This window comes from Rhododendron vialii, chromosome 7a (genome assembly GCF_030253575.1).
Source record: "Rhododendron vialii isolate Sample 1 chromosome 7a, ASM3025357v1".
NCBI lineage: Eukaryota > Viridiplantae > Streptophyta > Magnoliopsida > Ericales > Ericaceae > Rhododendron > Rhododendron vialii.
Genome location: NC_080563.1, coordinates 37,343,384 through 37,369,681, shown reverse-complemented (window position 1 = coordinate 37,369,681; position 26,298 = coordinate 37,343,384). Strand labels below are relative to the sequence as shown.

Sequence of the window (26,298 nt, the reverse complement as noted above, 5' to 3'; positions counted from 1 at the left end):
CAAAAAATTTGGGACGGAAGGAGTATTCAATCAATCTGAAACAAGGTTTACAACATAAAGTATTTATACCTACTCTATTCTAACCCTAATTCGGTACTTGGCTTCCATCCCAAAAATACCCCTATACCGTACTGCGGGTGGTTCCGCTCGTTACACTTCACTCCATTCGAGCAACTAGCCTATTTATAGAACTCTTTAGTATCTGTTCATACTCAACATATGAGCCACAATTCTAACACTATTCTTAAAGAAATTATTGAGAATACAGATCCAAATATGTTGCCCCATCCAAAGAACAAAGATAGGATTGTTTGGTCCTTGACTCCAACAAGTTTTTATTTGGCTAAGTCAGCTTGGGAAGCACTTAGAACTGCAAGTCTTAAGGTGAATTGGACTCGGTTGGTTTGTCACAAGAAGTAGGTCCCTATATAGGCTTTCATTCAAGGGAGATAAGTTAGTGAAGTGGGGCATTAATGACAATAGTTGTGTGATGTGCCATGGTGGTCTGGAATCTCACACACATATCTTCTTTGAATGCCAGTATTTTGCTTTGATTTGGCTGAATTTTCAAACTAAGTGTGGTCTACCTAATCATGCTTTTGACCATGAAATTTAATGGGGCTCCCTCCATTGCAAGGGGGATTCTATCTGGTCATATCTATTCAAACTTGGTTTGGCTATCCATATCCATATACAACATTTGGAGAGAAAGGAATGCCGCATTTTTCAACAAACTGGGCATGATTCTTTTGTTGTTGGTAAAAAGGTGATGGATGAGGTAGGGCATGTGCTTCTTCATGGAGGAATATACGCAAGTTTGAGGATAACCACAATACATGTATGAAGTGAGGGATTCCTGATTTTATCTTTTACAACTCTTAGCGTAGTGATGTTAGGTCTTCTCTATAGTTCCTGGCATTATATAGCTTTGTTAGTCATGGTTTTACTGGTTGGAGTCTATAATTTGTCCTCAAGGCTATCTCCTTGAGTGATGGGCTTTGTCCACTTTTATAAATGGCTTGTTTCGTTCTGAAAATCCAATTAAGTATTGTCCACTTTTTCATGTGATCATGATATTATTCATCAGTCCTATTATGTTCACACGTGTTCTTTTATTTCTTATGCAAATACCCAAATCCTTTAGGAGTGCGCTCCTACTATGGGTTACTATGTGAACCACAAGGTCAGGTTCTTATACTATGTTGTGTGGTAGCCGTTAGCTTAGCCTTATCTCTTAAGGTATTTGGGTGCACATGTTATGTTCATGCCTTGGATTGCGGCCTTGATTATATGGTAACAACTAGGAGAATCTATAGCTAATTGGAGTTCTACTCAATACTTTGATAGAATCACGCACCTATCTGGTGACACGATGTATTAAAAAGCACGCCTAAGCGCGAAGCGAGAGACACAGGTAATGCGCTTCAATATACTGAAGCGAGGCGAGGGTGGCAAAGCACATTCCAGGTGCATCAAGCGCGTTTGTTAGGGATAAGCGCAAGGCTCATGAATTGCACACTTAAGCGTCTACATACAAATTCTTGAGTATTTACCCACCGTCTTCTAATTTTTAAGTCTATCAAGGAGTTAGTGTAGCCCAATTTACTAGGAATTTGGGTTGTTACGTATGTAAAAATTGTAGTATTTCTTCTCAAAGTGCGGTCACTCTTCTGCCTTGACCTTCTTTTCATCAGACTTCACCTCCATTATATGAGGATGATGAATAGGAACAATTAGAGTGGGATGATGATTATTCAGATGAAGGGGAAGATGAAGATTGAAGATGTGAGTGGGTATAAATCAAATGATGATGAAGAAGATGAAGCTATTTGTTACTTGGATGGTTACTATTTGCTTATTTTGTTTCTAAAGTTAAACAATAAGACCTTAGTTGATGACTTGAATGTCATCAACGAAGGTTTTAATTTGGTTGATGGCTTGGATGAATATTCATTTTTTTGTAAGTACATTCTAAATTTATTCATTTGAATGACATGTATTATATATTGGTTTAAGCCACAGATGTGATATTTGAAGGTTTTAGGAGATTTGGTCGGTCACTTGATGAAGTATATTCTACTCATTCTTCCAAACTTGTGTGTTTTATTTCACTCACGCGGCGCCTCCCTTCGCGCTTCATCATTGGCTCCAGAGCGCTCCAAAGGCCCTTGGTGCATCGTTGTGCCTCAAACCTTTTAAAAGTCTACAATGAAGGTTGTAAATTGAATACGTTCCGAATTTTCTCCTGTCAAAATAAAATTTGAATGGAAGTTGGAATTAAATAAATAAATTAAGAGCGATAGAGTTTTTTTTGTTCTTCTAGTAAAGGGGTAAAGTAGTGTCTCCTAGCACAAGAAATCGCTATCCAAAGGGGTTAATCTCTAGTTAAGGGGTAGTGTCTCCTCTAGTAACTTGCTAGCTACTGTGGTGCTCAATGTATGGTGTTAATTATGTAGAGATTTTCTCTACTCTTGCTAAGATTGGCAAACTTTGTCTTCTTATTTCTCTTGCTGCCAATTAAGATTGGGGAAATATTTTAGTATGTTGATTTGCAAAACCCTTAAGGGGCTTGGCAGTCCCTAAAGCATGGTTTGGTTAGTTCAGAGTTCAGTGATGATGTTTTGTAGTTTGGTATGCATCATCGTCATTATTCTAATCTTTCTATTTTCAATCTTGTATCTGATCAAAGGGAAATCTATTGATTGCTTATGTGGATGTAATTTTTACTGGAGAAGATCATAAATGGATTGATGAGTTGAAGGATTTCTTACGACGTCAATTTCATACCAAAGAGTGAGATTTTTTTTTTTTTTTTGTAATAAGGTGGTGATATTCGATAGAGTTATTTTATATAAGAGGAAATATGGGATATTTTTGTCGTGGCGTTGATCAAATTGGTTAACATCAGCAGATCCTCTAGTTCAGATGGATGGGTTCGCCTAGTCCCTCACCCGACCTACACAGAGGAACCATGACTAAGAGCTTGTGTATCCCTCTAGAATTTAACCATTGCCTTTGTATAGAACATCCTGGCTTGTCCTTTAGGTACACGCGCGTGCCTAGCACACACGGTAACTGCTTTGGCTAACGTCACACCTGATGTAAAGGATAAGGCGGGTTACCAGAGCACATGTATGAGCTATCATTCATGGCATATGCATGCGTGCCCGACACATGCAGTAATCGTTGGGGCTGACATCCGAAATGACACACCTTGCTAGCCGATTAGACACGGCCCACACATTTATGAATCACAAGGGAAGGGTCTTACCAAACGACGAACCAAAAAGCCAAGCGGCTGACGCTCCGGGCCCGTCTGTTAGGACGCGTGTCCATTTCTACTGGAGTATAAACCTTCAGCAAGGTTTGGCTTGGCTAGACCATCGGACTCCCCAGGTCACAGGACCTACAAGACCTATGAGTCCTACTAGGGCTCGATGGTTCGGTAGAGGTGTCTTGGTTAGTTCGGGTCACTACAATTTTGGAGACTTTTTGGCTTAGGTCTAATCTTTGATGCACCCATGGACGGACTCTAATGTCAAACATTGTTTATAAAAGGGCTTAGGGAGTTACCATTACACGTCCCAAGATAATATTTGTTGTTAGTAGATGAGTCAGTTTACCTCGGCCCCTTGTATCCAACATTGGGATCCTAGAAATTTTCAAGTATTTCAAGGCTCATCCAGGACATGATTTATTCTATTGAGCCAATGGTCATTTGCGTGTTGAGGCGTTAACGAATTCAAATAGGGTAGGTGAATCATCTGATTTGAGATCTACCATAGGGTTTTGTTGTCTATTGCATAATCGAGTGCAAAAACAGAGGACAGAGATATAGCCCATTAAACTTGAGAGATTGTACGAGTGCACTCTTTCCTTGAGGAGATTGGGTTTGGTGTATAGTTTTGAATCTATAGTGTCTGATCCATGAATCTAGTCCAATTTTTCACAAGAGGACTAAGCATATTTATGTTAACTGTTATCTTGTTAGAGAAAATGTGGATAGTTGGGGTAATGGTTACTTCATTGGTGTGTATGTGGGTGCCTATTAATTGAGATGTTTACCAAATGGATGGTTAAGGCACAGTTTGAGTCACTATGTAAAAAGCTAGGCCTCCATGATATTTATGCTCCAGCTTGAATGGGAGTGTTTGGAGATATATCTATGGCAGTAGTTAATGGTAAGGGTGCAATAATTATTGTGTTACGTTTGTTTATGTTTCTTTTCCCATTACAAGTGGTAGAAGAATACAAAATTTCAATTACATCAAATAGGAAAGTCAACGATCATACGATGTCAACTCATAGCTCATTAAGAAAGAGTGAAACTGAGTATATGGTGTGCAAGTTTAGTAGTACCAATAGTGTGCATGAAGAAAGAGTGGTGATCCAAGACCAGGAGATACCAAAGAGTGATCATTTTAGATAAAACTGAGTATATGGTGTTCAAATAAATAGGAGTAAAACTGAGTATATGGTGTGCAAGTTTAGTGGTACCAGCAGTGCGCATGAAGAAAGAGTGATGATCCAAGACCAAGAGATACCAAAGAGTGATCATTTTAGGTATTTAGGCTCAATTATTAGTAGAGATTGAGAGATTGCCAATGATGTGACCCATAGAATCCAAGTGGGGTGGCTTAAGTGGAGAAGCGCTACTGGTGTACTATATGACAATATGGTACCCACAAAATTTAAGAGAATTTTATGGAACTGTCATAAAACCAGCGATACTTTACAGGACAGAATGTTGGCCTATTAAGAAACAACAGATGAGCAAGGTGAGTGGCGGAAATGAGAAAGTTGAGGTGGATGTGTGGCAAAACTAGACGAGACAGGATTAGAAATTAAACAGTTCATAAGATGGTAGGTGTAGCACCTATAGAGGAGAAGTTGAGGAAAAATAAGCTAAGGTGGTTTGGGCATGTCTACCGTAGACCAAAAGATGCAGTAGTTAAGAGAGCGGATAGGATAGCTTTGGGTAGCAATGCTATGGGAGGGGCAGACGTAAATTGACATTAGATGCTGTTGTGCGCAAAGATATGAGTATAATGGGTTTGTGTGAACAAGTGGCCCTTGATAAAGCTCAATGGAGGAAAAGAATTCATATAGCCGACCTCAAGTGATTGGGACATAAGACTCGGTTTGATTTGTTTATATTTCTTTCTCATTGCAAGTGGTAGAGGAATACAAAATTTCAATTACATCAAACAAGAAAGTCAACGATCATACGATTCCAACTCATAGCTCATTAAGGGAACAAACAACTAAACTAATAACTCCCATTTAGGAAAACAAATAATCAATCTTGACTTTTGGCAAGGATTGCAAAGATTGACATCTCCTATCAAAGTCTACAAGGGTAGATAACTCAGCTAACCTCAATTGGTTAGATTTATGATTACCCTTAATCTCTCACAATAGTGTTTTCGCAGCTCCATTGACTCTGGATGAAGCTATTTAGGAGGAGATGGTCATTGATTGCTAAATTACTACTATTCAGCTCAATCAGATGTTTTAGTTTTCTTGTTTGGCTTTTATACTTTATTATACTTTGTGCATGCTCATGAAATAGAAGGTATCAGTACCAAACAGTAAGGAACGATACATAAATCACAATTACACGTTCATCCTTGAAATTGAATTGAAATTATTTTACATCCCCCTGAATACTAGTATCTGTTCCTCAAGACTTCATCATCATTTTAAGCATTTGAACTTGATTATTGATTCTATTTATTGTTTCCAAAAATTGAAGAGCACTAAGGATCTCCAGCTCCGATGGCACCTCGGTTTTTTGATTTCTGCATTTGGACCAATATTTTCACGTTTGCACCACAACTTTGTTGCTTCATTTTGATCCAAGATTTTCATTTTGGCCAATTTTGCTTCCTTTTTTAGAGTTCATTCTGAAGCCAATAATTCCTTCCCTTCGATATGTGATAATCAGTGGATAATAGCAGCAGCATCTCACCTTCAGCTTTTGGAATCTTCGAGAATAGGCTTCAATCCATTTGTATTTGATCTCCTTTATGCTTTTTCTGTTTTGTTAGCTTTAGCTTCTTGTTAGCTTGCTTTGGCTTTGGTCTGTAATTTCTATGTTCTGTTTGAACTCTGTTATACTCCATATAGAAGTTCTCTCTTTTATCCAAGAAGAGACACTTCAACATCACGACGATATGCTGATTCATAGGAAAACTATCGGTGACTTTCATTTTCTCCCTTGTTATGAATAATGGGCCCATTTCTGTGTAATAGTATCACCACCAAACTTGCAATCAAATACAAAAAAAGAAAAAGAAAAAGAAAAGGGGAACAGAAAAGAAAGGAAAGGAAAGGAAAGGGAGAGCCTATACATATTTCATAAGTTTGTAGGCATCACCAACAGTACTCGCTGAACTGAAGCTTAATTGTACTAAACATCGGTTGCCAATCAAGGGGCTAGTAATCTAATGGCATCACCTCAAACCTATGGTTGTGGAAGTTGGGAGTTCAGTCCCCTTTGGATCACTTATTTTCATATTTCAACCATCACGCTTAGGTCAACTTTTAAGGAATGCAGATCTCATCGGTGTTGTGTACGATCTGAGCCATCCGTTCGACAATCCAACGGTCTCAAATGGTGCACAACACCATGTTGTGACCAGGTCTATGGATTGGGGGTCGACGATGGTAGTGTTTGGTCGTGGTAGGTTTCGCTAACGATTGTGAAGTAGTTCATGGTAGAGGGAATAAGAGGATAAAGAGGGTTGATTTTGGAATAAATGGTCTAGTGGGAAAAGAAAAAAAAAAGAGACCTTAATGCTGGAATTTTACGTAACGAATGACTATTATTTTTTATTGTAGATGACCTAAAGTGTGAGGGCTGACATATTTAGAATGAAAACAAAAAGGTTCCATGCAACCTAAATTTTCAGTTAAAATGTGCTATATGACAAAAAATCATAAATTTTCAGACAAAAAATGATAAATTTTCTTTTCAGTTAACGAACACGTTATATAAAGTGACACATTAGCTTTGTTAAGGCCATTTCAAAAGATAAGGAGTTCTTTGCAAGTTTATATATTTAGAGTCAGAGGTTACATTTCTGGTTAATTATGGATTTTCATTTTCTGGTTAATTATGGATTTTCTTTTGCACAGAATAAAAGAGCGGGCAAGGAGAGGGATAACAATCCCTTTCTCTCTCTTTTTTCACACATATACATCCATATGTTCATACAAGCAGCACCCCGTGCAATGCACGCAATGCAGAGTACAAGAAAAGAAGAGAATGAAGTTTAAGGTGAAGCACTAGCAAAACATGAGATGGGGTGAACTTTTCAATTATTTTTTTTAAAAAGGAAAGCTTGGTGCATGGGCTCTCCTTGATAGAATATAGCAGAGATAGACAGACCAATGTATCGTGTGTATATGTATACATCATAATTTTCCTTTTTGTTTTTATTGCCTACACTTTTAACAAGTACTTTAGCACTGTGTTCAATGAAAGCATCTATCCACTCTTCAAACTAACATATACCAAACAAACCCTTGGTACATAATACTTGTCTTACTCTATATGGCAAAAAAACTTAATCACATTGTTAAAGAGTTCAATGCACATGCTCACAGAATAACATGTTGGAGTTTTTTCAAAATAAAAGGTTGCGGGAGGTTATTTGTGAAAAGGTGCGATACCTTTTCACATGGGGTATGACTTTACGTGAATAGTTATTACACCTATTAACTTAGGGTGTGACTATTAGAATGGGGTGTGATTGTTAGGAAGGGATGTGATACATGGGGTGCCTCCAAGAGGCATGACCCTTCCTAATTAATTGTTTGCATGAAAAGGTGCCTACTAAAAGGCATGATCCTTTCTCATAATTAATTGTTTACAAAAGACACAACCTTTCACGTATGGGTGCCTATAAGTCTATAAATAGGCCATTGGTTAATTCATTTGACACACCAATAATATATCCAGAAACTCTCCTGCTTCTCTGTCTCGTTGTTTTCTATACTGTTATTCCGTTATTCTGCAGAAACGAAATTAACAGTACTTGGTTCAATTGATTCTCATAGGCTCGGTATTCTGTCTGTCCTTCGTTTGTGCGGACGCAGGCAGAAGATCATTGATCGGGCTTCGTTTTATCCTCAGAACAGATTCGCTGTAACCCGGTGCACACCAATTGGTGGGGGCGAATACTGTTTTCGATTGTTGGTGCAAAAATTGGAACCTTCAAAATCTGGAGCCTTCCGCCTCTATGTCAGACTCTGTGGAGTCTGGCTCATTTTCTTGATTAGGCACCTTTGGAATTGATATGAACCTATTCTCATAAAATACTGCATCACGTGATTCAATAATGGTGTTTACACCAACTGAATCATTTGGCTCAGAAACCAGAAACCGATATGCTTTACTATGTAAAGCATAACCAATGAATATGCATTCAATTCCTTTTTCACCCAATTTCTTCCTTTTGGGTTTCGGCAATCTAACGATTGCTCTACATCCCCAAGTTTTGAAATAACTTAGGTTCGGTTTCTTTCTTTTCCATAACTCATAAGGAGTTATATTAGACTTTTTGAGAGGCACCCTATTCAAAATATAAGCAGCGGTAAGTATGGCTTCGCCCCACATACCACTACTTAATCCTGAATTGCTAAGTCATTTGGTCCTGACTTCATAGTTTATCTAGTTGAAGGAACTAGAGAGACTGCAGATAATCATTTCATGATTTCGCTTCATGTGGAATCGGATCCCTTGACCATCGGGGAGGCTATGAAATCACAAGATTATGCTTTCTGGAAAGAAGCAATCCAGGATGAAATGGATTCTATTATGGGTAATAATACCTGGGTTCTTGCTGATTTGCCTCCGGGTTCCAAAGCCATTGGCTGCAAATGGATTTTCAAGAAGAAAATGAGGGTCGATGGTACAATCGACAAGTTCAAGGCACGGTTGGTTGCCAAGGGCTTTACGCAAAAAGAAGGTATTGATTATTTCGATACTTATGCTCCGGTGGCAAGGATCTCTACAATTAGAGTACTAATTGCGTTGACTTCCATTTATAAACTTGAGATTCACCAAATGGATGTTAAGACTGCATTCCTAAATGGTGAGTTGGATGAAGAGATTTATATGGAGCAACCGGAGGGTTTTGTTGTGCAAGGTCAAGAACACAAAGTATGCAAACTTGTTAAGTCTCTTTACGGACTTAAACAAGCACCTAAACAGTGGCATGAAAAGTTTGATAAGGTGATTGTATCAAACGGGTTTAGGATACACCAGTCTGATAAATGTGTATATAGTAAATTTAGTGGTAATCAAGGTGTAATCATATGTTTGTACGTGGATGATATGCTTATCTTTGGGACTGATCTAGAAAGCATTCAAAGTACAAAGGATATCCTTTCATCTAGTTTTAGTATGAAGGATATGGGTGTTGCTGATGTAATTCTGGGAATCAGAATTAAGAGACAAAAAGGAAATTTAATCCTTAGTCAGTCTCATTACATTGAGAAAGTTCTAAAGAAGTTTAATCACTTTGATTGCACGCCAATTTCTACACCATTTGATCCACATGTTAAGTTGTATCCTAATACTGGTAGAGCAATTTCACAACTAGAATATTCTAGAGTGATAGGAAGCTTGATGTATGCCATGACTTGCACGAGACCAGATATTGCATACGCTGTGGGGAAACTAAGTAGGTACACACATAATCCGAGCGATGTCCATTGGCACGCAGTTAATCGGGTATTGAGGTATCTAAAGAAAACTATAGACTATGGGATAGTTTATAGTGGTTATCCTTCGGTTCTAGAAGGATATACTGATGCTAGTTGGATAGCCGAGAATGAAGATCACTTGTCAACAAGTGGATGGGTCTTCACACTTGGTGGAGGAGCAGTTTCTTGGGGATCTAAGAAACAAAGTCTCATTACAGACTCAACTATGGCAGCTGAGTTTGTAGCACTAGCAGCAGGGAGCAAAGAGGCAGAGTGGCTAAGAAGTATGTTGTGGGAGATACCCATGTGGCCAAAACCTATGCCACCTATATCTTTGCATTGTGATAGTCAGTCGACTCTATCACGGGCTTATAGCCAGGTGTATAATGGAAAGTCCAGGCATATAGGACTTCGACATAGCTATGTGAGGAACTTGATTACAGATGGGGTGATAACCATTGATTATGTAAAATCAAGTCAAAACTTGGCTGATCCTTTAACAAAAGGTCTTGCAAGGGATTTGATGTGGAGAACATCACAGGGGATGGGACTCAAGCCCATTGAAATTTAATCACTCTTGGTGGAAACTCGACTCAACGCTTGAATAACATCAAGTCTTGGGTTCAATGAGCAAAGTACACCATAAGTTGTGGTTGCAAGCATTTTTCGATTTTATCCATCCCATGGTAAATGCTTGGTACCTGTAATGTAAACATGGAGGTTAAGCTACTTAGCTTTTAATAGACTTCTAACGGTTTGTTAGGTTTCAAGTGCTGTAGTTACAGGGGCACTTTCAAAGTCTACCTATATGAGTGTGAAGGTGGTGCCGCCTTCTATGGGTTCAAGGGCTAGGACTCTAGAGCGCTCATGAAATTCAGGATAAAGACACATGGCCAAACCACGTGTCGGCAAATTTGAATACTTGAGTCAAACAAGATGCGTGCGTGAGACGCGTCCGGTTGGTCATTTAAGGATCGCTAGTTCAAAGACAAGTCTACTATGCTTTCCGACTAACTTTGATGTGTTTTCACTAGGTGAATGGTTCAAGTCGTGAGACACCTTCATTGATGCACAAGTCTTTTCAAAGGAACCAAGAAAACTTTTTCTCTATTTCGAAAATGGTGGGGGATTGTTGGAGTTTTTTCAAAATAAAAGGTTGCGGGAGGTTATTTGTGAAAAGGTGCGATACCTTTTCACATGGGGTATGACTTTACGTGAATAGTTATTACACCTATTAACTTAGGGTGTGACTATTAGAATGGGGTGTGATTGTTAGGAAGGGATGTGATACATGGGGTGCCTCCAAGAGGCATGACCCTTCCTAATTAATTGTTTGCATGAAAAGGTGCCTACTAAAAGGCATGATCCTTTCTCATAATTAATTGTTTACAAAAGACACAACCTTTCACGTATGGGTGCCTATAAGTCTATAAATAGGCCATTGGTTAATTCATTTGACACACCAATAATATATCCAGAAACTCTCCTGCTTCTCTGTCTCGTTGTTTTCTATACTGTTATTCCGTTATTCTGCAGAAACGGAATTAACAGTACTTGGTTCAATTGATTCTCATAGGCTCGGTATTCTGTCTGTCCTTCGTTTGTGCGGACGCAGGCAGAAGATCATTGATCGGGCTTCGTTTTATCCTCAGAACAGATTCGCTGTAACCCGGTGCACACCAATTGGTGGGGGCGAATACTGTTTTCGGAAAGCGACGACGTAACGTGACTCGAAGCGGTTTCCATCAGTTTGTTCAAGTTTCAGAAGGCTCCAGATTTTGAAGGTTCCAATTTTTGCACCAACATAACAATCACATGCTAAGTCAGTTTGCACTGATACTAACAAGGAGAGAACATCTCCAATGGAGATGGTTTAAGGGGATAGAACACCTTTGGGCTAGGTTGGCAGTTCTTTTTGGTGGGCTTATTCATGCCAACAAAAGAACTAATAAAGGTTTTCAAGACAAACCACAAGCTAACAACGTCATTTACATCTTAAAGGTACAAAGTACTTCTAGCGCACCACAATTTCCAAGGTGGTAGAGAAGGGTCTTAGAGCACCACGTGGCTATGTTTCAAAAGGACTCAATAACCACTCATCCTACATCTTGCACACCAAATCTAGAACTCGTAATGTCCAATGCAAAAGGGTTAAAAAAAACTTCCCCAATGAAAATTATTAGCTACTAATGGTCAATGTTTTCAGCTTGGATGGGGAAAAAATAGTTTTCAAATTATGAGCTATCATGAACTAGCCAATGCCCATGCCTCGAAGCATAATATAGTCTCAACCTAAGAAATTATCCGCTCTACACAGTTGCTCTACACGAAAAATGCAATCTACACATAGCGTTAGTTACCCTTTTGGGACGTTTCCTATTTTATCATTAAAAACAACAATTAAATAGGGACACATTGCCAAAAGTGAAGGCGAAAGAGGGGGTAGATTCATTAAGGGAATATTGTATGTATTATTTTAAAGAAAATGATCAAACGGCTACAACCTTAATATAAAAATATGGTCGAACAACTGTAAATGTTACTTTGTTTGTATACCTGGACATTTTCCATTCTGTTTTACACTATAGATTGGAAAGATCACAAACGGACACATTGTTTGGTAATATACCTAATACCCAACAACTAAGCTACGACATAAAATATGGGGCTGGTTTCCACACCCTGCCTCGTGACATCCAAAATATTCCCTTTTGAAAAAGTGTTTTCTAGTCACTATCGTTTGTGTGCCTCATAGAATATGGTGTCAACCCATATTAAACCATAATGCATCCAAACCAAAGCATGTAGGAGATGAGGTCACCTTAGTTATATTCTATTTCGAAATCGGAAGTGAAGTGGTAGTTTTTTCTTCTTCCCATATTGTATACATCAACGCGAGTTAGCGAAGAGTTAGTAGCTTAGTCCACCGTAGGTTTTAGAAGCTATTTATAGTCTTAAATCTCAAACACCCACGACGGGGCTCAAACCCTGACCTCCAACATAAAAAGGACCAAGAAATGTCAATTGAGTTAGAGCCTCTTGAAGTGGTAGATCTCAATTCATCTTTTTCTTCAAAAATCTATAACAATCACCACTCCCCAAAAAGATTATTGTTGACTTTGCTTGTAATCTACTGCATATATTAATTCAACGGATAAATGCGTCATGAGCTCAACACTTGGATTCCTACCTATCTTAAAAGGCACGCTAGTCAACAGCAGACAACCAATTATGTGGGGATCACTGTCTCCTAAATCTTTAGAGACGGTTCTCGAACTTTTCTTACAAGTTGCAAGCTTGATGCAAAATATTCGCTTCACATTTGGTTGGCAAACAGTATAAGAGGATGATTACGATAAATTATTTTTGCAGATTTGATATTCTAACTTTGCAAAATCAGTTCGGAGTGTTTATGAAAAAGTATAAAGAATTTGGATTCTACAGATTTTGAAAGTTAAAAAAGGAATGAAATTCTAAAAAGGAAAATGCTAAGTGCAAAGAAAACGTACCCAGAAATTATCCTGAAAGAGCAAATCAATGGTACAGATTCACAAAAATTTCAAAATTATGTTTGGAAGCTTTTGGAGATTTTGGGATCAGGTTTTTTAGGTTTTAAGGTTTATAAAAGCTGATTTTTCATCTTTTGGCAATAAAAGTACTAGATTTTACTACAGCTTAATCATAAGTTCAGAGCTATGGTTAACATGTTTATCTGCTTTCACTAAAATCTAAAACCGAGAATCTGCATCAAATCTGAAGAAAGAATCAAAAATCTATTTCCACAGTTATAGCAAACACGCCCTAAGGAGATAGGGATTGCTCTGACTTTAATTGGGCTCCCCACAATGTGTGCGGTGGAATTAAGTTTCCAAAATTAGCCGAGGTGCGCAAACAGACACTTATCAAAATAAAAAGGAGATAGGGATTGTTGTCTGTTCGTGCATGGGATAAGCATTCACGAGATAAAGGGGCATGCTATGTTTATCTCATAGTTGGTCGGAACTCTATTAAACCATCCTATTGTACACTCGGTATTTTGTTTTACAATATTTTTTCCCCAAGTTTTAACCAATTATGTCACACCTCTCATAGAATTAGGTAATTCCCACTTCGTAGGATAAAGTGTACTATCCTATCCTGTCACACTATCTCATCGTTAAATTGAATCATAGGAGTATATAAGTATAACAAATCTACGTACCCCTCTCTTTTTTAAGATAAGCAAATCTACCTCTTTTACATGACTATAACAATAAGGGATGACAATTTCGTCTGATTCCATCTACAACGTTCCCCGTCTCGTTCGGATTGGAGTTTCGGAGATTTTTTGGGAGATCTCATCGGATTTGGAAGCAAAATTTTTTAAAAAATTGGGGAATCGGATCGGAGGTGGTTCCAAGTACCTCCGCCCCGATCTCAGCCCCGTATTTATGTATTAACCTACACTCATTAGTAATTACTAGGGTTTCCCAAGTATATATACTACTATATCTATATGCAAGTCATTCCCCCAAACGACTCGGCATCGGTCTCCATTAGCAACTCCACCACCTCAAGCATCAAAATCCGGCTATGCAGTCTCTCGATCAAATCCGGAAAGTCAATAATCAAAGTATTGGAGTTCTTCGCCGCGTGTTCGGTTGGCTGGAATATGTTGAAATAAAAAGATTGATTTAATAATTTTTAAATCAAGTCCGTCTCCGATCCGTCTCGTTTGTTAAGAAAAATAGAGTCTCATATTACTTATGAGTAGAATGGGTTATACGACCTGTTCAACATAATGGGGTGGAAAGATATCTGCGAGGAATAAGGAAGCAACCGTTCGGCAATCCAGACCGTTGACCCAAAATTAATATAGTATCCAAAATAAGTTCAAAAATATGCCACCTACCTTCAGCACCCTAAACAACGAATACTACATTCACGTTACCCACTAAACACGTATCTTAAGGCTCCATTTTGTAATCCATTTTATTAATTATCTTATTTTTTTATTTGATGGATGAGTCTAAACACGATTGTCGTACAGATTCGTTCAATAAAAAGTAAATAAGATGCATAACCAAACAGGCCCCAAGTCAAATTCCCTTAGAAAGATATTAAAAGTTGATTGTCCTATCCTATATAAGTTAGGTCGTAATTTCTCTAGCATAAATATTAAAATTCCTTTCGCCTATAAAAAAAATAGCATTCATGTTCTGATGCCACCTCTCGATGGAATACATCATTGTTTGGAAAGTAATTATTTAACGCTTCTTGATTATCACGTGGTACTCTTAACATAATCACACTACACATTAGAGGTAACTTACGGGCAAAAATGCGATGCAGGAAATGCCACATGGTACTTCGTGATTACGTAATGCTTTTCTCCATCGGGCCTCTGTGATAGCCAATGACGCCAAACATGCATGATGTCTCTCCTAATTTTTAAAGCGGAAGAATAAATGAATTTGAAAACTGGGAGATCGACCAAAGTGAGTTGCAAGACAAATTGAAATCTTAACTCTTAAGGACTTCAGATTGCATCCACGATCCATGAGGTTTACCTAAAGTGCTTCTTTGATGAACTTAAAAAGAAAAAACTTGATTATATGAGCACACTTAGCACTTTTGCCGCTCAAAATGAAAGTAGAGTGATATTTAAGTGATTGCTCTATATTTTTTTAAGATATGCAGAATTTCAAAATTTTATCTTGTTGCATACAATAAATAAATAGAACAGGGGATGGTGTTGTGCATCACCCGCACAGTGCACAGCACCGTGTTGTGCACCATCCGAGCCATCCATTCGGCAATCCAACGGTCCGAATCTCATCTCGGATGCTATACGGTGGAAATGAGATTTGGACCATTGAAACATTTGGTATCCTAAATACTCTTTGGCAGTTTCTCTCTCTTCTCTCTAGTTTCTCTTTCTAAAAGTTTCAAACAGCAACAAATCTAGGGTTTCCCCATGGTGCGCACCCCCTCTCCCTTTCCTCCCTTTTCTCTTCATTCTCTCTCTTTCTGAATAATGAGCACACTTTTTGATTTCATCTGCTTCTTTCAGCTTGGAGGTGACTTTTTTTCTTTCAGACCTGTCCTTTTGGACATTCGTGTAGGCGGCAATGGTGGTTGACTTCTTCTTGGCGGAATCTGGTTGAGGTTTCGTTGGTGGGGCGTTGCAAGTGGTTGGGGGGGGGGGGCTGCGGCTTGGTGGAGGAGGGGTCGTGGGGGAGGTGGGTTTTGGTGGCTTGGTGGTGGCGGGTTGTTTCCGATGGGTTTTCTCCAGTTTCAACTCCTGGGTCGTCACCGGAAGCAATGTTGGGTGCTTCCGATTTCTAGGCATAACAGCATAGACGATCTTGGCGTGGCTCCCGCCGATTTTACATTGTTGGGTGTATCCGGGTTTTCGCCTAACGGCTAAGGTGGAGTCACGCGTCTAATCGTCAGGACTTTCCCTTTCGACGTCTTGGTCGGTTCTTGGTTGCCGTTGTTTGGATCTGGGATCCAGCCTAAACCTAATGGAGGATTCTCTTGCAGGTTTTGTTGGTCTGATGACGTCGTTTGGTGATGGCGGGCGGGCGGGCGGGCGGGCGGCGGGGTGGGGTGGAGCAGTGTTTGGGGTTGTTTTTTAGGCGGGCTTTCTTGATGTTAGTTGCTTCCAAGTGGTTTGTGCAGGTTGTATCGTTTTGTGGTTAGCTCTTAGGGTAATTAGCGGCATAGAATTAGCAGGCGGATTGAGTGTCAATTGGGATACGTTTTGGTCGTTTTGATGCCTAGTCTTCCTATCCTTTTAATCTCTGCAACGCTACTTCTTGTAATTTTACGGTGACTAATAAAACTTTCTTCGCCTTTCAAAAAAAAGAGATTTGGACAGTTGGATTGCTGAACAGACGGCTCGGAAGGTGCACAACACCATTTTCCGGTTCACAGTAAATTTTGCTTTTCGAAGTTGCCTTATCTTTTTATCATTTTGGTTGTAGAGTGAAGAAAGCATGATAATGTGCACAGAAATTGATTTGGGTCTCTAGGCATGCCCTCTCTGATTTCTTTCTACTTTGATTTGGGGGCATGGTTCCGTAGCAAAACGTCCCTTTAGCTCCTTGATTATTGGAGGTTTAGGGAAGCCATTGTTTCAGTGGTATTCTGAGAGCAGTCACTTTGTGCATATATTGGTCTTTTAGCCAATCCTCCCCCGTGCATACCCCCAATGATTGCGGACGAGATGGTTTTGTTATTGTTGTTGTTGTGGTTGTAGAACGAAGAAAGGGCTCCATTTTCTTAAATTCGCTTTGAACCCCAAAACGTCACTACCAACCCAGGATACAAACCTATCACCAATTTTTTTTATAGGAGAGAACTTCTCGTGAAGAAAAAATTGGTCAGGTTAGCCTTCGACCCTAATAGAGGCGTACATGTGCCCATTAACGCTCCTATTTAATTCTTGTTGTGTCTGTTTACAGTATTACTTGGAGTTTGATACTCATTTTTTCATTTTAGGATTCACGGAGCCTTTGGATGATATTTGGAGCTACGTCAAGGGTGAAAGGTGTCACGAGGGTGCTGAAGGCTTGAAGAGAAGTGAAATGGCCAAGTTTGACACATCCCATTCGGACAGGATTGATCACCGTCCGGACAGCCCTCAGCAATTTCGAAGACCTGGCCATAGGGCTGCAGCCGAGCCGAGCCGAGCCGAGTTTTAGCGTGTTCAAACTCAGCTCGCCAGTTAGGGAGCTGGCTCGAGCTCGAAACAAGCTGTGAAATGTTGGCTCGAGCTCAGCTCGCAAGATATTTCTAAGGCTCGAGCTCGAGCTCGCTATGGCTCGAAACGACTCAGCCATGCACAGTAGAGGATTGGCCCTCTCTTTATAGAGTGTTCCGGAGTTGCTCACAGGAATAAAAGGCCAATGTGGGATGAGAGAAGAAAACATATTTCCTTGCATTCATTTGTCCCACATCGCCAAACTAGAAGCCTAAAAGGGATTCCCTCTGTCTATAAATGTTAATTGGTGTAGGTCTTTTTCTCTAAGTGTTCCCTTGCGTGGATATTGCCTGACGACCGCTTTGATGGCAGCTAAAAGCTTACACACGTAAACATGCGTATATGTATGGAGATGGAGATATAAATATATAAATATAAATACAAATATATATATATATATATATGAGCTCGCAAGCCGGTTCGAGCCGAGCTCTGGCAAACTTGAGCTCGGCTCGTTTATGATTCGAGTCAAAATACCTAGCTCGAGCTTGTTCATTATTTTACGAGTCGAGCTTGAACGAGCTCATACCGAGCCGAGCTTCAAGCCACTCGTGAGCAGCTCGGTTCGTTTGCAGCCCTACCTGGCCATAAGGAAATCTCGTCCAGATAGTGGTCAATCCCGCCCCAACGGTCGGGCTCCATTTTTGGGCGTTTTTGCCTTGAGATTTTTACCTCTAAGTACAGAAAAGCGGAACTTAATTCCAATTAAGGAGAGATGGAATACTTAATTACCACTAGATCCACTTTTACAAAAATACATTTACCATTAATGGAAATGTCACCTTGGGGTTTTAGGGTATCCTGTTGGGTAAATACCCGATCTCACCCACACAACGGAAGCGTAACGAAAAACAAAACACACAAAAGAGACACAAGATTACGTGGTTTCCCAAACTCGGGTACGTCCATGGAGAGAGAACAGCTTCCACTAATATTGAATGAGTACAATGAGATACAAAATACCCTACTCTAGCTCTCAAGCTCTCGGTATTTTTATCTCCCTCAAACTCACACAATTTTCTCACTCACAATTCTCTCTGCAGTGACTCACACATGCACAAAGAAAGTATTGACTTTTCTCTGTTGTTCTCTGCCTTTTCCACACACACCTCACAAACGGCACAGTACCCTCTATAAATAGGCATGACTTAAGGCTAGTATAAAAGCCTCTTGAACTGCCCAGAAGAAGAATCTGGAGCCCAACACAACAAATGCTCCATGGGACTTGTTGGAATGCACCACCTAGAGCCAATTAACTCCACCGAACCATCTGCACATTCTATGCAAACTAATGCCATTAAATACACAACTAACCAGCATTTTCTTTCTTTTCTTTTTCCAACAGCTTTTCCCACATAGCAAAAAACCCAACAAACACCCCCTTTTTGCTCATGCGATATCGCACCCCCTTGCTCGGGCGCCTCGCACCCCCTCACCGGGTGCCTAATCGAAAATATTGGAGACCAAATTTGGTGCAAAAGAGACACTTTTCCTTGCACACAAATTTCCTTCAACTTTTTCAAAAACCATCAATTGAGGCACTTCCTTCTCAATGTTGCTCTCCACACATAATGCCTCGCTTGTTTGCACCTTCACCCGCCATACTTGGGTAACCCGATGCCCATAATTTTTTCTTGCTCGGTATCCACCATTTGCGCGCCACACTTCAACTCGACCTTGAAGCTTGTAAAGATTGCCCGCCATTTTTCCTTGCAACATCACTTTATCATTCTTGAAAACCTCAAGAACATCATCCCTTGTCGCAAAGCTACAACCCTTTGAATGTAACATTCCCAAAGAAATTAAATTTTTCCTTAGTCCCGGCACATGTCAAACTCCGGTCAACCTCACAACTCTTCCATCGGTCATACGAAAACGTACCGTTCCTATGCCAACAACCTTGTTCACCGTGTTGTTTGCCATCCTAACGGTACTTCCATCACAAGGCTCATACGAACAAAAATATTTTCTATTTGAACACATATGGAAAGAACAACCGGAATCCATAACCCAATCAAAATGCGCCATACCTTCCGAAGTCACCGTGAGCAAATCACCCTCATTTTCGACGGAGCTCTCAACAACCGCCGCTTTGGATTTTTCTTTCTCTTCATCTATCTTCGCTTTGAGCTTTGGACAAAACTTCAATATATGGCCTTCTTCGTTACAAAAATAGCATTTCCTTTTGTCAACGGCCCGCGACTCACCACCTCGAGAGTGTGATCGCCCCCTTGGCTTGGACCCATTTTGCCTTTCCGTCGTCCGCCCTCTAGCTTGACTACCGGAAGATGCAATCATGGCACGATCCTCCGATATCTTCTCGCTCTCCTTCCTCCGCATTGACTCGTGAGATAGGAGTGTAGCAATAACCTCATCAAGTCCGAGAGTGTCTTTCCCAAACAACAATGTAGTTTGGAGATGCTCATACGATATCGGCAAGGAAACCAACAAAATGATCGCCTTATCTTCCTCTTCAATCTTTGTGCCAATGGCTTTCAACTCCGTTATTAGCCAATTGAACTCATCCAAGTGCTCATTAATATTTCCTCCCTCGGACATACTTAACGCATACAATTGCTTCTTTAACGACAACCTATTCGTCAAAGACTTGGACTTGTACCTACTCTCCAACTTCGCCCAAAGTTCCGCCGGATCCGTTTCATTGATGACTTCTCGGAGAGTGCTATTCCCGAGATACAATTGGATGGTGCTATTAGCAAGCTCTCTCATCTCCTCCCATTTATCTCCCTTCATTTCTTCCGGCTTTTCGGATTTCAGCTTGAGTGCTTTCACCAAACCTTCTCTCACCAAAATATTCCTCACCCTTTGTTGCCAAAGAGTGAAATCATTGTGCCCATTGAAAAGCTCAACCGCGAACCCGGTGCTTTTCCCCGCCATACCGTAGCTCTGATACCACTTTGTTGGGTAAATACCTGATCTCACCCGCACAACGGAAGCGTAACGAAAAACAAAACACACAAAAGAGACACAAGATTACGTGGTTCCTCAAACTCGGGTACGTCCACGGAGAGAGAACAACTTCCACTAATATTGAATGAGTACAATGAGATACAAAATACCCTACTCTAGCTCTCAAGCTCTCGGTATTTTTATCTCCCTTAAACTCACACAATTTTCTCACTTACAATTTTCTCTCTGCAGTGACTCACACATGCACAAAGAAAGTATTGACTTTTCTCTGTTGTTCTCTGCCTTTTCCACACACACCTCACAAATGGCACAGTAGCCTCCTTAAGGCTAGTATAAAAGCCTCTTGAACTGCCCCGAAGAAGAATCCGGAGCCCAACACAACAAATGCTCCATGGGACTTGTTGGAATGCACCACCTAGAGCCAATTAACTCCACCAAACCATCTACACATTCTATGCAAACTAATGCCATTAAATACACAACTAACCAGCATTTTCTTTCTTTTCTTTTTCCAACAGCTTTTCCCACATAGCAAAAAACCCCACAAAGGGTTTTTGGGTACCCTAGGATTTTAGGGTTTAGGTTACCCTAGGTTTTAGGATATCCTAGGGTTTAGGTTTAGGCGTTTTCATAGAGCCCTAGGGTTTAGGTTTAGACACTTTCATAGGGGTTTTAGGGTGCACTTTCCTATTATAGGGTTTTGGCGGTTTAGGCACTTTCATAGGGTACCCTAGGGGTTTAGACCTTTTTATAAGGTACCCAAGGGTTTAGGCACTTTCATAAGGTACCCCACTTTCAGGGTTTAGGATTTTAGGCACTTTCGTAGGGTTTCAGTGTTCATTAATTAGAGGAGACCTGGTGGGAATTACTTCCTATTTTTTGGACCTAGAGATAAAAAAGCCCTTGCGCCTTCTTAATGTAATTTTTTGTCCTAAACAATAAAAACAAAACCCTATGTGGTTTTTAGGGCTTCTAAAACAACTAGCACTTAACAACTTTTAGAATATTGGAGACAGAGTTCAAGGGTTGCAAGGGTGAAGAGATAGGGTGGGGTTGGTTCATGTAGCCGGTAAAAGTCCGAACATGAGAGGTGCAATATGGTTCAAGTTGTAGGAGAAGTATGGTAGGCAACCTATTCAGGCTTGTGGAAATGCTAACGGAGATAAAGATGACTTGAGACACGTCACAAGTAGGATGGGTGACTGATGAAGGTGAACAAGATGAGCAGCTGTTGTGAATGGATACAAAAAAATGTGCAAGAGTACAACAATGACCCAATGGTGGTCTAGAGCATGAAAACTAAATCTGACAATGTGCATTACTTCTAATCAGAAGAGAAATGGGTTGTTGAGGGAATTACATAAAAGCTACTAGACAAAGGATTAAAATGGTTACGAGATGATGCATTCCATGGATCTCTTTCTCTATGGATTAGTGGCGGGTTCCTCTCCAGGACATTACGTTGGGTGAAGACTAGGAGAGATGAGGCCACAGATAGATACCCTGACTAGTGGGTACAAGCCACAGATAGATACCCTGACTAGTGGGTACAAGTGCACAAACGACGAACATGACCACCTCAAGAGAAGGTGAGATGACGACGACAGGCATCCTAGCAGAGGGTGCAAAACGCCCGACGATGAGGACCGCATGAGCCACAGAGATCTAGGATAGCAGCATGAGACGTCCCGAATAGGCGAGTGGTATATCCTGGCTAGGGGGTGCAGTAAAGCTCGACAGGGGATGCAATATATCAATAGAGATGAGCGTCAGACTCTTCTAGGAGGGGTGTTAGACCATCTGGTGGAGTGACCCTTCGGTGTGCTAAGTTGATTCTCACATAAGACAGTTCCATACTGGAGCAGTAGATCGCAACAAGACAATATTGCATGTTCAAAATTACCCCACATGGAAGCAGGGGTGATGTTGGTGTCTCTCATGGGGGTAGACAAAGCATCAAGTGCAGCCTCATTTGACCAATGCCACCTCCGAGCAGTGCTCCCCTTCCCACATTTCTATGTATAGATGGATATGGGTGTATGAGACGAGAGCAGAAAGGAGGGAGAAGAAGCAGAGAGTAGAAAGTGTACAAGTAGTGAGGGCTACTCTTTAGATAGTTGAGCTCCTCCAACAAAAGAGAGACAGGGGCATGAGAGATATCCAGAGTGAGGTTGAGTGAACAAATGGTTGGTTTAGTACTCCCATGTAAAATCTTGAATTTATCACCGTGAAACACTGGGGAACCACATAATAAATCTTGTATTTATGTGTTTGTGTGAGATTGATCTTCGACACAACAGAAAGTATATTGAACATAGTCCAAACCTCTCTATTTAATACGGGCTTTTTACCACTAGATACAGAAAATAAAAAGTACTTCCCACCAAGTCACCTCCAATTAATGAAACACCAAAACCCTATGAAAGTACCTAAAATTCTAAACCCTAAAAGTGCCTAAACCCTAGGGTGCCTTATGAAAGTACCCAAACCCTTGGGTACCTATAAAAGTGCCTAAACCATAGGGTATCCTATGAAAATGCCTAAACCCTAGGGTATCCTATGAAAGTGCCTAAATAGCTAAAATCCTATGAAATGAAAGGGCACCCTAAAACCCCTATGAAAGTGCCTAAACCTAAACCCTAGGGTAGCCTAAACCCTAGGATATCTTAAACCCTAAAATCCTAGGGCACCCTAAAACCCTAGGGTGTCCTTGGGTGGCACTTCCATTAGTGGTAAATGTATTTTGTAAAAAGTGGACCTAGTGATAATTAAGTATTCTATGTTACCTTAATGGGAAATACTTTTTATTTTCTATACCTAGTGGGATTATGGGAAATACTTTTTATTTTCTGTACCTAGTGGTAATAATCCCACTAGGTATAGAAAATAAAAAGTATTTCCCATTAAGATAAGATAGAATACTTAATTACCACTAGGTCCATTTATTACCACCAGGTACATAAAATAAAAAGTATTTCCCATTTACCGCCTTTCCTCGCACTGATTTTCTCTTTACCAGATCTAAAGTCAGGGTCAGAGGTTGGTGCAAATCAAATTGTTGGGTCGTCTACCAAGTTGGGCTCGACCAACCCCAATCTTTGCCTTTGATAGGTGGGGTCTCGATGAGTGATACATCAGGCGAGCACTGGTGTTCGGGCTCTGGCTAATTTCCGTTGATCCTGTTTCAAAGTAATCTGTCTCAATCAGCTTTCCACTAGGATAATATAGCTCCTTTTTTTTGTAGAGGGAATCGCGCATTGGAAAGTGTCCTATAGTGATCTAATAGCTTTGGAAAGAAGCCAAGAAAGATCATTCGCTCATTCATAATCAAAAACGAAAAGGAAAGAGATTCAATTTCCCCCTGTTGGGACGTCGAACCCAATTCTGCCATGAACCCCCGAAAAGAACGAGCTCGAATGTGACTACAACACTATAACAAAGGAATGCGCTTTCCATTGATCTCTTTATACGCGCTCACGGCTCCGGTGGGTTCCCTTAACCAAGCCACTACCTATGAGTCACCGGCTCATTCTTCAACAGGCACGCGGTCAGAGCCCTGGGCTCCTCCCACTACTTGGGAGCTTACAGTTTCATGTTCTATTTCACTCCCCGATGGGGGTTCTTTTCACCCTTCCCTCACGGTACTACTTCGCTATCGGTCACCCAGGAGTATTTAGCCTTGCAAGGTAGTCCTTGCTGATTCACACGGGATTCCATGTGTCCCATGCTACTCGGATTCAACATTTGAAACAACCCTCTTCTGCAACATTTAGCACACCAGGAGAACCTAACTTCCTATTCTTCATTGAGCTCGTGAGTCACCCTTTTTATCGTACTACCAGCCTCTGTTTATTTCAACATCTCTCTGGCTCCCGAGACTTTCCTTGCTTATCTCACCCTCATCCAACTGATCAATGCAATTGGACGAGAATTGATTGCCGACTGAAAGGAGAGGATTCGAGTCTTTGGTTCAGAATCAGATGGTAACATCTTGCACAAAGTTTGGGAAGAGATAACCCTATGACTACCAAAGTGGACCTAGTGGTAATTAAGTATTCTATCTTACCTTAATGGGAAATACTTTTTATTTTCTGTACCTAGTGGAAATAAGTGGACCTAGTGGTAATTAAGTATTCTATCTTACCTTAATGGAAAATACTTTTTATTTTCTGTACCTAGTGGTAATAATCCCATTTAATAACACATCTATCCAAAGTGCCCCACACTATCTTGTACAAGTATGGCAACATCTTGCACAAAGTTTGGGAAGAGATAACCCTATGACAAAATCAAACTTATTTTAACCCCGTCCAATCCACGATTCGACGTTAAATCACCATTTCAGAAACAAAAGAAAAAAGAAAACGAGAAAGACAGTAAGGAGCTACCTAGCTAGAAGAAAATCACCATTTTAGAAACAAAAGAAAAAAGAAAACGAGAAAGACAGTAAGGAGCTACCTAGCTAGAAGAAAATTTTCATCGTACAGATCCTTGTCAACACAGACCACTCCCGAAAACAAGCAATTACGATCCTAAAATAACAATATCTGAACTTATTTCACTTCAAATTCTACACATTCAAACTTCTCCAATCCACCTAATAAACTTAATTCTGCCTATACAGCACTAACACGGCGATGACAACAAAACATTGCACATTTTTTACGACAGTGCAAAATCGAAGGGGAGGGGAAATCACAGTCAAGTCAACAAGTGAAAAAACACCGTTGATCGATGAAACTAAGAGTCTAAGAGAATTAAATAATCTGGCCCTATGTCACTGCAATTCTTCGCATATGAACTTCTCTAATCCAACAAATAAACTTAATTCTGCCTACGCAATTATAGCACATCGACGATATGCAACAACAAGCATCGCACATTTCAATGGAAAGGCAGTGCAAAATCGAATGAGAAATTCAAAAAAAAAAAAAAAAGATTACAAACGGCATTATCAATGAAACTGAGAAATTTCTCCAGAAAAGGCAATACAGAGCCAAATTGAAGGGGGGGCGGGGGGGGGAATTCGGCAAACAGATAACAGTCAGCAAGTCGAAAACGCCATTGTCCGTGAAACAATCAGATTCGAAAATGCAATTACGAAGCATATACGCATTCAATCGAACACAGAGAGAGAGAGAGAGAGAGAGAGAGAGAGAGAGAGAGAGGAATTACTTGGTTGTGGCAAAATCGTAGAGCTTGTTAGTGCTGGAGTATATGATAACTCCGACTTCCGCGTCGCACAGGATCCCCAGCTCCTTCGCCTTCTTCAGCAGACCGTTCCTCCTCTTCGAAAACGTCACTTGCCTGCTCGTCGTGTCGTCGATCCTCCTTATCACGATCTTCCCTCTCCCCATCCTTCTATATCTATATCTATATATATAGACGTATACAGAGAGAGAGAGAGAGAGAGAGAGAGAGAGAGAGAGAGAGAGGAGGAGGAGAGGAGAGAGAAAATTGCAGAATCTCAAGTACGGAAGGAGAAATTACCGAGGAACAGGGAATCGAAGTAGAGAGAGAGAGAGAGAGAGGGAGGGGGGAGAAGAGAGAGGGAAAAGAGGAGAAACGAACTTACTTGGGCGTGGAGACAAATCGGGGAGTCGTCGTTTTGGTGAGGATTTTGGGAAACAAATTCGGAGCATCGAGTGGAAAGGGGGGCTATATAAGGAAAGTATAGGTTTGTGTAAATAAAGAAAGAAAAGGTATGGAAAACTGATTTACGTGGACCAATCGGGGAGATTAATCGAGAGTTGCGCCGTCCACCGTATGGATCGTTGACGCGTGGGACGTGGAATTCAATTAGCCGTTTGATGGAATTCAAAAAAGAGGAGTTTTTTTAAAATATAAAAAAAGGCGTGACAACAGTTTTTGCCTGCAGAGCTTCTTCTTTTTTTTTTTTTTTATAG

General features: G+C 40.4%; 1 protein-coding gene, 1 long non-coding RNA gene and 1 other non-coding gene across 15 annotated transcripts in view; 2 read left to right on the top strand and 1 right to left on the bottom strand.

Annotated features, from left to right (window-relative positions):
* The window catches only part of LOC131331986 (uncharacterized), a 42,684-nt gene extending 36,473 nt beyond the window's left edge, over positions 1–6,211 (top strand). Inside the window, exon 8 of the long non-coding RNA XR_009201568.1 lies at positions 5,899–6,211. This is a non-coding gene — a long non-coding RNA (uncharacterized LOC131331986). The remainder of the gene's footprint in view (positions 1–5,898) is intronic.
* Positions 1–26,082, bottom strand: part of LOC131331981 (agamous-like MADS-box protein AGL21) — a 52,427-nt gene extending 26,345 nt beyond the window's left edge. For 7 of the 13 annotated variants that reach the window (XR_009201564.1, XM_058365977.1, XM_058365981.1 and 4 more), the window contains exons 1-2: positions 25,968–26,082; positions 25,568–25,765 (exon numbers count right to left, since the gene is read on the bottom strand). Coding sequence is in view for 12 of the 13 variants with exons in the window: in XM_058365977.1 (XP_058221960.1) it covers positions 25,568–25,749 (182 nt within the window). In the remaining variant the exon portion in view is untranslated. Of the gene's footprint in view, positions 1–25,567; positions 25,766–25,882; positions 25,908–25,959 lie in introns of those variants that run through there. The other 6 variants (XM_058365986.1, XM_058365987.1, XM_058365989.1 and 3 more) reach the window with 4 other exon arrangements.
* Positions 16,682–16,789, top strand: LOC131334953 (small nucleolar RNA snoR100). The gene has a single exon (XR_009202353.1). It is a non-coding gene; the product is annotated as a small nucleolar RNA snoR100 (small nucleolar RNA).
* Positions 26,083–26,298: the final 216 nt, after the last annotated feature.